Genomic DNA, 12,754 nt, shown 5'->3' on the forward strand with positions numbered 1-12,754 from the left:
GTGTTTGTGCAATTTTATATTTTAAAGCCAATTCGGTCAGTGGCATGTATTTACAACATAAAATGTGTCTTATATAATGAGGTGGATCATTTCAACACTAAAGTGTTTCAGGAGGTTCCCACATAAACCTATAACAGACACTGGGATATGCTGGTTTTGATATTGGTGAGCTCCCAGTAGTTGACCTCCTGAGTTGCCGAAGCAGAATGGAGTGCTTTGAATGTGACAAGAATGGGGAACAGCAAGACACACAATAGTAAAGAATGATGCGAGTGATGTACCTGGACTGTGCGGTATGCCGGTAGGCACTCCCTCACACTCTGTTCCTGGAGATTTCGCCTCCAGGCACAAATGGGCGTCCCAACTGGTGATAATAGCTTCTTTCTCTTTCACATTCCAGTTGATGGAGTATGGATGCTTCTGGTGTATGTGGCGCTTGATGGTGCTCAACTTGAGGGTGGCCAGTGAACTGCCACATACCATACAGATCATGCTGTGGCAGCGAGCATCAAAGTCCATTAGGTACTCCAGACGCCAGTGATTGTGGTAATAGCGCCGGTGGTCACGTCCTGGGATGCGGCTGTTGCCCGGCCGAGAGGCCCGCTCTTCACAGTGGTCCCAAAGCCTCCTGCCAACAGGCAAGGGGAAGGCCTCATTACTGTCTAGAGAGCTCCAGGAAAGGTCCCCACTTGGACTCCGGCATTGGTCTGGGAGCAGCACCTCGCCAGGACTTTCACTTTCCACAGAAGATGAAGTAGTCCCGTCCATCTGCATCTCCTTCCCTGCATGGGAAAAATATAAGAATTTAAATTGTTGAGGGGTAATTTTCTTCAATCCTCCACCATACTCTTTTTAAGGATCTTACTATTTTACTCCAACTCATATCTCTCTTACTCCCTTGTTACTTTACTCCCCCTACAATCCATATCCAAAATGTTCTCCACCTTTATCAGACATTCCCTTTTTGCCAGTCCCGCTTCTCCTTGTACCGAAATCCAAAAAGACTGCAGAAGCCTCTGTGAGCTGTACATGTGCACTCATCTGATATGTTCTTAGTCTACAAAATGTCCTCCTGCATCTAGAAGAAAACCCTCTTCAGCAAACGGGTCAGAAAACCCCCAAAACAAATTGTCTAATGCTCCAGTTTACAAGACTGTACAAACGTACTCATCTGATCCCAGTAGCCATGGATTGCAGCAAAAATGGCAGGTTCTAAATTTCAACACCCACAGAAAGATACCTTGAGCCTACATGCAACACGTTCTTCAAGGCAGCAAACCCCAGAGGCATCAGTCATTTGGGTTCAGTAGTGTTTCTCTACAGTTAATTTCAGCACAGCCCTCCTAGATGAATAACAAATGATCCTGTTCATAATTGTACAGACAGACCAGACGCTCAAGACACTCCAGCTTTCTGCCATGATAAAATTGACACTGGTAGTACCTGGATCATTGAGGAGACACAGATGGATACAATCCATAGGTCCATGCCACAAACTCCAGGACACATATCTAGAGTAGTCAACAACAAAAAAGGAGCCTTGGATAACCAATACAACAGGTTACCCTAAGTGATATCAAGACTGACCGCTTACATAATGTCGCTCAATACAAACTCTTGTAAAACAGACCCACATCCATTACAACACCTTGCCACAAGAAACAAATATTTGTATATGACCGAGAAGGCAATTATGCGATGAACACCATCAGTGAGCACCCGAATGCACTCTCCATTCAGAGTGAAATTCATCCGGGGAGAAAAATGCCTTTGGGCAGTAGGTGTACTTCCAAAGGTACCCTACTCATTTAACATTTGATCTTCCTAAAGCTCAGAATAGATAAGGAACTCAATTCAGTCTTATTTGTTTGGGTCCAGATTTCCGTTTAAGGACGAAAAAGAAATGTCATAGCCCAAATGCTCTGCCATCATAAGCTTTGACTGCCTGCAAAGAAGTTCTGGTTCATATGTGGGGCTACCACCGCTCACCAGCAGTGTCTCGCATTCCTAAACCGGGAGTAGATACGGGGCGGGTATAAATGCATTCTTCCCTCATAGACAGTTTAGGCTCAGGCACAATAGAATCAGATGGAATCCTCAACTTCTAATTTTGGTTGTGGGGGGATGTGGGTGAAGACGAATTTGCCTAGTGTTGGTGCCCTTCTGTAATGGTACATAAGAGAAAAAATGATGGAATAATGTACAAACTTGTTTTGATTATGTGCAATCTATTAGCCAATCTCAAATAGTTAGGGAGGTGTTACACAGCCATTTCAATACACCTCTGTTAGTTTTACCCTCACTAAGTTGCAGTAAGCGACAGGAATATGTCCAGATGCAAATGTTAAGGTTACCTTGCCTAGGGATTCAAACTATACTGATGAAGCCCAATAAGGATGACATTCATCTGGGTGTTGCTTTGTTTCCATGTAGAGTGGACGAAGCCTTGGAGTACAGCCTAGACTGATCCCTACAGAGGCGGTGCCACGTCTAACATATGGGCAGCCCTCTGTAAAGGCAAAGATAGGACAGAAGACAATAGTAAAGAACACCACAGCAGGGGTGTTGGTTTTCCTAATGGAGAGCAATGGTAAGATTAATATAAGATTCTATCACATACAATGGTACAGCAAAAGCCGTACAAGCTTCCGTCACATATAAAACAGGTGCAAGTGATGGATTCCAAGATAGCTGCCGGCGAGTGAGGGCATGAAAACCTGTCCTCCGTCCCGTGCCTAGAAATGATGCACTGAGCCCACCCACGAGAGGACACGACATGGACCCTCCACAGTAGCAGGGGCCAGTTCAGTAATGCAGAGAAGCTCCCCCCACGAGAGCTGGAGGAAGAGAAGGCCGGGATTGGGGATCAGTGAGGGGCATCCACAGCAGCTCCAGCGATGTGCGGCTGTTCGGCTGGGGAGTGCCCTGAAGGTGGTGAATGGCAGGTGGCCCCACCGGCAATAAGGCGGTGGTTCGGAGGGCTATCCGGGCATATATCAGGCCGATCCACCAAAGAGAAGGTCTGAAGCGGGCAAAACCTCCCCAACCCCACCGGCCCCCGTGCGCCACCCCAACATAGAGGGTGTGGAGCTGAGCATGGGCTTGGAAGGAGGAGAAGAAGCTTGGGAGACCCAGTGGGTCTACCAGAGGCAGCAATGACGGGACCCGGGAGGTGAGTGGAGTAGCATCCTGGGCCCTGGGGAGGAGCAGCAGAGGGGAGGAGCAGTGGCTTGGTGAGGCCCAAGGAGCAGACGGAAGGAAGGCCAGGGCGGGACACCACAAACAAACGAATGAGGGATGCAGAATATGGACCAGGGCCACGAGTGGTGGCAGGCAGATCCCCAAACGCTGGAGCGGGAGGAGCCATAAGGGTAGACAACTCTCAGTTCATATAGCAAGAGGAGGCAAGGAAGAGCCCACTGGAGCAGAACAGAAGTAGGAAAGCAGCAGGACAAGTGTGTGCAAAATCCCAGGAGAGGTGGCTGAGTACACCCGTACCCGCTTCCCCCGCCCCTTTCACCAAGGAGGATTGCATGGAGGTGCTCTCGAGGGAGGAGACAATGCGGCGCCACGGGGGCCGCCTGTGAGAGCAGGGACTGCATCATAAAGAAACTATGGGTGACAGACCCAGAAGGTACACAAGGGTATCTGGCCCTGCTCAATTAGAGGATCGGGAGCAACCCTGCATTGGAAGGAAACTGGTATTTGCCACTGAGACAGAAGACAGCGCCGCCAGGTGGGCCCAACGAAAAGAGAGTGGGTGAGGGCAAGTCCCAGATGCCAGGAGCAAAAGGGTACACTGTCCCACCAAACGCCACACCATACGCCCCAAGAAGGGCAACTGGAGCACTTTTGGAAGCAGCGGGAGAGGAGGCAACTGCCACTCATGAAAGGCAAAGGCTGAGAGGCGCCAATAAGAACCAAGAAACATACGACATGGCCCTCAGCAGAGATGACTTAAAAGAATGCCTCCAGGATCTACGGGAGAGGATAATGGCGACCTTCCAAGGCCAGTTTGCATCACTGAAAGAAGCGCACACAATTTATTGTTTTGGATGTTTGTCAGTCGTTAGAACTGGGTTATGCACAAGGAAGAGGAAGGGCATTTCACTCACGTATTTAAAAGGAGGGGCATATGTAATGCTCAGTGATTTATTATACTGAATTTGTCTCCGCCAAGGACAAGTACAGAAGTAGCTGGTTACCACCTGTCAATGTCTATACAAAATCAGCTCCTCAAATTGGTATCTATACATATTTGTACAACAATTGATGCTTAGAAGGGAGGAAGAATACAGAGGGGATAGAGAAGTTTTTATCTGGCCCTATCTCTCTAAACCACTTTCCCTATGCAGCGCTGGTGGGCCGCTTATCTAAAAGTGGATAGAATGAGGTTCAAAGGATTGCTTCAATTTGCAATTTTATCTTTATCAAAATCTTTAAACTGTAGATGTTGATTATATAGTCTCTTGATAGTCTTCTTGTAACTGTGATGGTGTTCGAGACTGACAGGTGTGGCCCAAGGGACGGATAGTGTTAATCGTGTAACCATGGGCTGGGTACGAGGCAACTAAAAACAGGGCAAAAACCCCACAGGTATTTTGGCAATAATTGCTTTATTGGCCTATACTGCGGTTGAGTGTGTCATGATAAAAACAAAAAAAGCCAAAAGCCCTGTTACTCTGCATTCTTCCTCCCTTCTAAACATCACTCATTCCTGATTCCTCTTCTTATGTTGCCCTGGATCTGTCTTCCCTGCTCAGACAACATTAGGGTCAGATGTACAACATTGTAGGAAGAGGAACAGCAGCAAAAGGGAAGCAGAAAGATAGGCTGTTGGGAATCATTACGGACTGTATTGGAAGAGAAACTGGAAGAGGAGATAGATTTCAGCCGAGCTTAGAATGCAGCACAGGTACACTCTGTGGCCTCGATGCCTTAAAGATTTAAATTAAGAGACAACAGAGCAAGAGAGAGAGCGCCGGGCATAGTGAGAGAATTCTGGAGCATACAGGGATGGTGTCTCTCCCTCACTTTGTGCATTCTACCAGACCTAACCTGCTGAATGAGTGCCCATTATTTCGTGTGCAACCCCTTCTTGTGCCTCATTTGACTGTTCTGCTCACCCCAAACAATAAAAGCCCTGTCACCGCTTAACAGCTCAAACTACTCTTTCTTGCATCAGGCATTCCCTGCCTGTTTCAAAATAGCTATTGTATTACCAGAAGTAAAAAATACAAAGCCCTCTGTTGATCTTTAACAACCATGCCAACTATATATTTGCGCTTCGAAACACTTGTTACAAATGACCAATAAAATAAATATGCCCGTCTCTCCCCCGCCCCTCTATTACTACAAATTCACTGAACATGTATGTCTTCTTGTGGATCACAAACTAGGTGAACAAACTCTGCAATACCACTCCAATCCATCTCCCTTAGTTGTCACTCCAAGGAAAAGGTACTGACTCACCTCTCTTATGTTTAACCACTGCTTACTGCTCCTAACTATCTTTACCCCCTCGCAGCCTGTTTTATGGCGTTGACATTGGCAATTATCCTGTGCTCCTCCAAACCCTCTTGTCCCCTCCTGGGCACACTAATCTTCACCCTATATACATCGTCTCTTGATAAACTCATCTCCTCCATTGGTTTATCCGACCTTCTTGACTGATGGCACTAACGCGTGTTCTCCTTTTCTACGTTCCCCCCTGACCCCATCATTGCACATCTGTCTCTCGGCTATCTAGCACTGGGTCGCACTTTGCAGTCTGATGGTTAACTCTTCTATAACTAAGGTAATCTATCTCCATGCTCACCTTGCCCCACCTCTCCTTGGCTCCCCACATCCGTTTCCCTTGGCCCACGACCACCCGAAAAGGCCTGCAACCTTGTGGCCCTCTGACAGCTATGTTAAGCTCTATCCAGTCATAACATGCACGGCTACCACTACCAGGCGCAATCTCCTTAACTTCAGAAAAATCGTACATTCTCTACCCTACCACTCCACTAAAATACTCATCTGAAGCCTCACACTAGCAGTCTCGACAATTGCTCCAGCCTACTCCTTAGGCTCTCGCTAGCCTTTCACCCATAAACAACACTCTATACAACTTTCTACGTTCCTCTCCCATCTCTGCTGTCCGACTCCATGCTGGCTGGCTAGTCATGCATCACCGATCCCTTTCCAAATGTCTTCTCCTAGCCTTTAAATCTATCAATTGCCGATCGCCTCCTTACATTGTAATCACCCGCTACCCTAATACATTTTTATTACACTTGGAGCTGATTTACATCTGCTAATAAGCCATTATCTTTTAGTGGAATGCTTAGAAACAACAGTGGCATTCCAAAACAAAACACAGTTTGGTGTCTAAGTGGCACCAAGACACCACCTTCACTTCAGGGGAAGGAGATTACAATAGAAAGGGTCAAACTGCAGGGATCTGAGACTAAATGAAACAAGAGAAATGGACTGAAACCAAAAATCATACCACTTTGGAAACATAGGTAAACGCCAGCGTGCCTGCCCCGCCATCTCCTCTCCCTCAAAAGTGACAAAACTCTCACCCACCACATTAGCACACCTATAGAAGCCCTGTCTCCCACCTTCAATCTAATGTAAATGTCTGTGTATAAATCATACCATACTTATGTCGTGTGTATATATTGTCCCCAGTCAATGACCACCCCGAGAACCCATACCCGCCTACTTTTGAAAGTCAAAAATCCTGAGCTGTATGCCCCGCCCAGTCACAAAACTCCGCCCATTTGCACATGGCCCCGCCCACATGTCAAAAAGGTAAACTCTGTTGTAATGTAACGTCAGAAATTTGCAGTCCAAATTGAAATATGCATATTTCATGAAACTGCCTTTTCACAACCACCCAAATTGCATAGGACACAAACCATTCGCCTTCCATAAAATCAACACGTTAAAATGTTCAAGGTGAACCCTCATCACCACCTGACTGCTCTGCTCGCAAATACAGCGGTTTTTTGCTAGAAATGCTAATCTTCTGCATTGTCGAAACAAGATCACGAGGCACATGGTCTACATAAGGAGACAGACAGTGTGGATGTAAACTCTTGCTCTCTGTGGCATGCAACTTACCGCAAGATGGCGCTGCCCGCACCACACGGGCCGTGTGCTGCCTCTAGACCGGTTGTTTGTCTGGCCCTGCGCCCTCACCGGGCCCCCAACTCTCGCTTACGAGCTTCAGGCTGCGGTTCCTCCGGCTTATCCAGTGTGATGGCCACAGCGGCCATGCGTTACCTACCCGGCTTTTCCTGGGGTTGTAGGCCGGGGACGGCTCCTTCTCCGGGGTCTCGCTCCTGCCTGGGTCTTCCTCGAGGGGACTGCCGCCTCGGCAGCCCGGTTTGGGAACCCCACCGCTGCAGCCAGGGCCCGCGCGCCCTCAGGGGCCCTGGCGTTTGAGTTTGGCGGCCGCGAGGCGTGGCCTCTCGGTAATGGCAACACTTCAAACTGGGGCCCGGGGACAAGGGCCGTATGGCGTCCGCGGCGAGAAAGATGGAGGAGGGCCCTACACACGCGGGGGGGACAAGGAGGGGCCACTGCGGGCCTGGGAGGGGGAGGAGCCAGGAGAATGGCGAGGCAGGAAGGTCTCCGGCCCCCAGGAGGAGCCGGGGAAGGAGAGAGACCTCAGGCCCCTGGGAGAGTATAGCTCCTCCTCCTTCCCCGCGGCACCAAGGAGGAGCCGTGTGTGAGGGTGGAACCGCAGAGAAATCCAAAGGGAGGGCCCCGGAGCGCAGAGAGCCAGAAAGCCCCCCAGGGCCCCGAGGAGGAGCCGAAGAAAACATGTGGATGTTGTATACGGCTATAATAAAATATAAAAATGCCATGTACAAATAAATCCATTGCTTCTAACACACATCGGCCTTGCTGTGGAGTTTGGAGCACGCGCGAGGGGATTTAACACAGCAGACTCGGAGAATATGTATACCACTGTAAAAACATAAGTGTAAATGGCAAGACCCGCATAATGCAGTGGCACCAGGTGAAAGGGTGATATGTAGATAAAATATGAATGCCTCACAGTATCCATAGAAGCATAAATAACATCACACGGGTCCCATGGATGGAGGAGCTTTACCAGTACCAGGAAAAGTATAATTATAAACTGAAGATCTTTGGAAATATTTGTCAAATGAGAGGCGGAGTTGGTGCAAAACAAGGTGAGGGGACATGGTCTTTACCAACCAATGTTAATCTCCAGAACGTTTCATTTTTTTAGTTCTTATAAACCATCCACCCAATTGCATTAGTTTTCAAATGATTCAAACCCAAACAAGCCATGTAAATCTGCCCCTTTAAGGGCGTCGGCACGTGGCGGAGTGATGTTGCACTCCGAATGTGCCTTTAAATAAAGGGTGCGTGCTCCAACGGTCAGTTGTGACCGCGTAGCCCGAACCGAATGGACGTCTAGTTGGGTTAGTCTGTGGCGGGCTGAGAGCTCACGGAACATCCCGGGGGTACAGAGTGCCCCACAACAGTGGCGATGAGACTGGAGTCACGCCCGGGCCCGGCAGTAAACATAAGTTCAATTTTTATGTGGAACGAGGGATGGAATCGACTCGGTCTATGCCGCGGAGAGGGTGTGGACCACGCGGCTGGTGGCCATTTTGTTTCTGAGGCCTAGGATGATGGCGGCGCTCTGGAGGGGCCCACGAATGCCATCCAGGCCAAATTTTCGATTTTAAGGTGGTTTTCATCGAGTAAAGGTGAGGTGCTGGGGGGAAGCTTGCTGTTCCCTGGAAATACCCTAGACCTCCCTGGCTCAATTTTTGGACACTCCCTGTTTAACTGTGGGCCCATGTACATCCTAGTGGCTGGCTGTTTACTTAATCTGCATAGCATATGCCCCGATTTTGAACTGGTCTGGAAGTCTGAAGATCAAGAAGGCCTGCACAGGTCTGCCCCATTGTGTACTGGTGTGGACATTTGAAGATCAAGGAGGCCTGCACAGGCCAGTCTATCTGGGTGAGTTCCGGCCCGTGTGTCATCCAAAAGGGGTGCTTGTGCGCTTGACCCATGAGTGATCCGGCTAATCAAGACGGGGGACAACCGGCAGATCAGGCACTGTCTCAAGCCCAGCTTCCACCTGCAGTCCATCCTGTGCCCCCACCTGTGCTTCAAGCCATGGCCCAGATGAGGCCCCGAGAGGCACTTCAACCTATCCCTGAATTCGATGTGTCTGGCCCTCCATCCAGCCTGGGGCCTAGGTGGAAGCGATGGATTGATCACCTAGACATGTATTTCAGGGCCACAATGGAGACCAACGATGACAGCAAGTTGGCAACCTTATTGTACGCTGCAGGGCCTGCGGTGCATCAAATCTTTGACTCCCTCCAGCCTACAGATGCCTCTTATGGCGCAGCGAAGACGGCTCTCCACAACTACTTTCTTCCCCTAGCTAATGCAGACTATGAACATTTTGTAATGCTCTCCACCCGCCAAAAAGAGGATGATACACTGGACACATTCTATGGCCGTCTCAGGCGGCTATCGGTGGCATGTGCCTGGGAAAACCCTGACGACATGGCCAGGAACCAACTGATACAAGGGTGTTCGTTTGGGAAGCTACGGAGATAGGTGCTGAGGGAACCTGGAATCACCTTGCCCTGCATCCTGGAACTGGGTCGCTGCCAAGAAGTGTCTGAGGTACGTGTGTCCAGAATGGAAGCGGGTGCACGTCCAGTCAAGACGGAGAAGGTCTGTGCCATGGGTCGCGGCGGCATAGGTGCCAGGAGGCCGGTATGCAACTTCCGCGACAGGGGTGGAAAGCCAGGGGAGGGGTGCCTGAAGTGCAGGTATGACCTGCCCCACCCTGAGTGTCCAGCGGCAGGAAAGTCTTGCGGCCTGGCCGACCACTATGCCCGGGTATGTAGGGCTTTCATGCCGGTGATGGTGCCGAGGGGTCCGGTGCGGTCTGGCTTCTTCAGCCAATCTCATCTGCTCAATGTTGCCCAAGTCAATCAGGGTGAGGAATGTGCACAACCGGAAGAGGAGGAGGAAGAAGAGAACATTTTCTTTGTATCTAGCATTGAGGCCATCAGATCCAAAAGCAGACGGCAACCGCGATGCATTGTCGCAGTCAATGAATCTCCCATCCCGGTACTGGTGGACACGGGGGCATCCGTCAATGTCATGGTCAGAGAACACTATGACGCCATGGAGTGCCCCCTGAAACTCACCGCCCCCAGGGCTTGCATCTTCACATTTGGGGGTTCTCAGCCAATTCCCCTGGATGGTGCATTTGTAGCAGAGGTGGAGCATGGTATCTTGAAAATAAAAGCACGCTTCTATGTAACACCTGTCAGCACCAACACACTGCTGAGCTGTGCTGCGGCGGAAGCCCTGGGAATTGTAAGCTTTGCATATTCAGTATACGTAGAGGACATTCAAACCCTACTAGACAAGTACTCACAATTATTTCAAGGGATTGGACAGATGGCTGGCGACCCGATGAGGCTGCATATCGACAATTCTGTGCAGCCCATTGCGCTTAAGCACCGCAGGGTGCCCTTCCACTTGAGGGAGTTAGTGGACAAAGAACTGGACAAGCTGGTCAACCTCGATATCATTGAGAAAGTGGATGGCTCGACACCGTGGGTGTCCCCCCATCGTGGTTGCAAGAAAACCCAAGCAACCAGACTCAGTGAGGGTCTGCGTAGATAAGGGAATCCCCAACAAGGCAATCCGGAGAGAGCGGCATCTAACACTGACCATAGACAATATCATCACGTAGCTGCAGGGGGCCCATTTCTTTTCAAAACTAGATCTCGTGCTACATCTGGAATCCTGGTACATTACAACTTTCACGACTCTCAGAGGCCTGTACCAGTATAAGAGACTCCATTTTGAAGTGTCCTCGGCGGCTGAAGTTTTTCAAAATATAATCCGGGGTGCCTTGGTGGACCTCGACGGTCTCTTGAACATTAGGAATGATATTCTTGTGTTTGCAAAATCCGAGGTTGACCATCTGACACAAACTCGCCAAGACCTTTGAACGGCTGCAGTCGCTGGGCCTGACGCTCCATCAAGAGAAATGTGAATTTCTGAAACCGACCATCACATTTTTCGGATTCATGTTTATGGAGGGAGGCGTGTCCCCCGATCCCTGCAAGGTTAAGGACATCAAGGACGCATGCCCACCTGAAAATGTATCGGAGGTACAGAGTTTCTTGGGCATGGTGACCTACTGTGGCCGCTTCATCAAAAACCTGGCATCCAGGTCAGAGCCTCTGCGGGCCCTCACCAAGAAAGAGACAGTGTGGCAGTGGGAGCCCATCGAACAAGCGGCCTTCGAGGACATTAAGAGCGCCCTCACGGCGGAAGACACCATGGAGTTCTTTTATCCCACCCTACAGTCCGAGATCATCGTGGATGCCGGCCCATTTGGCCTAGGTGCCATATTGACACAGATTGGCCCCAATTCCAGTGTCCGCCCGGTGGCGTATGCCAGCAAGGCGTTGTCTGACAACGAGCAGCGCTACTCCCAAATTGAGCGGGAGGCCCTGGCTGTTCTGTGGGGGTGCAGGCACTTCCGGTTGTACGTTCTGGGCAGGCCAGCGACAGTTGTGACCGACTACAAGCCTCTGCTCCCCATCTTGGCCGGTTCATCCTCTAAACCACCGGCGAGGATCGAAAGATGGATGCTCGCACTGCTTGAGTACAGAGTCTTGTTGGTCTATCGGCCAGGCTCCAACAATGCAGCCGACTATCTGTCTCGCCATCCGAGGGAAGGTATTGAGGGTTAGATGGATGCCTGCGCGTAAGAGGCTGACGACCATGTACAATTGGTGGTGGAGGCGGCAACCCCAAACGCTGAACCATTAGAAGAACTGGAGGCAGCGGCGGTGGCCACACAGGACGAATGTTTTCGCATCTTAAAGGTGGCGATGCAACAGGGATCCTGGAAGAGCGTACAGGAAGCGCTGGCAGGGCGTACACAAGATTCAAAGGTGGCACTCGAGCAGATGTGGAAAGTGAGGGACGAACTGTCATTCGCCGCATCTGGCCTCTGTTAGGACAGTTTTTCTGAAGTCCAGTTAAGGGTCTAGCAAAACCAATCTACTGAGGCAGTACAAGACTCCACTCTTAGTATAAGGCTGTACCACCGGAGTTCGGGGTAGCGTAGACAGAGCAGCCAGGCTTATTTTAGGAGGGAGAGAGGGCAGTAGATACAGTACAAATGCAATTGTCATACAAATGATCCAACAAAACACTGAAACAATATGTATTGTAAAAATAAAGGATTTATTTAAATACAGGTAGGCCCAGATAAATCTAGGGGTTAAGTAAGTACTAACACATTATATGAAATCACAATATAAAACACAACACTATACTTGAAAGTACACAGACCCAAGTATAAACCTTATTTGGAACACCTAACAGTAGTTCTAGGGAAGTCAAAACCTTGTTATACACATTTAGTATAGGTCAAGCCTATTCTTTGGGAGTAAAAGACCAATGGTTACTTTTAGATTACTGTCAAGGATGGAACTCTATAAAGAGTGGCACAGGACACCCAGAAAGGGTTTGGGTGGTTGTGCCAAAAATAAGTGGACAGATAGGTACACACACAGCAGAAAGGAAAGAGAACAAAGAGTAGGCAAGAGTAGTAAGGGGAAAGGTACAGAATGAATTCCCTCTTGGGGTGTATGCAGATATAGGAAAAGAGTATTCCACGAACCTTAGGAAATACTCCAGCCTTCTGCACAGTTTGCTA

The 12,754-nt window shown here is 49.4% G+C and overlaps 1 protein-coding gene across 1 annotated transcript in view; it reads right to left on the reverse strand.

Moving 5' to 3' along the window:
• The window catches only part of ZFTA (zinc finger translocation associated), a 246,380-nt gene extending 238,654 nt beyond the window's left edge, over positions 1–7,726 (reverse strand). Inside the window, exons 1-2 of the mRNA XM_069645004.1 lie at positions 7,280–7,726; positions 282–782 (exon numbers count right to left, since the gene is read on the reverse strand). Of these exons, the coding sequence (XP_069501105.1) occupies positions 282–774 (493 nt within the window). The 5' untranslated portion in view covers positions 775–782; positions 7,280–7,726. The remainder of the gene's footprint in view (positions 1–281; positions 783–7,279) is intronic.
• Between the last annotated feature and the right edge of the window lie 5,028 nt (positions 7,727–12,754).

The sequence above is a fragment of the Ambystoma mexicanum genome, chromosome 2p (assembly GCF_040938575.1).
Source record: "Ambystoma mexicanum isolate Mex_15411 chromosome 2p, UKY_AmexF1_1, whole genome shotgun sequence".
Classification (NCBI taxonomy): Eukaryota; Metazoa; Chordata; class Amphibia; order Caudata; family Ambystomatidae; genus Ambystoma; species Ambystoma mexicanum.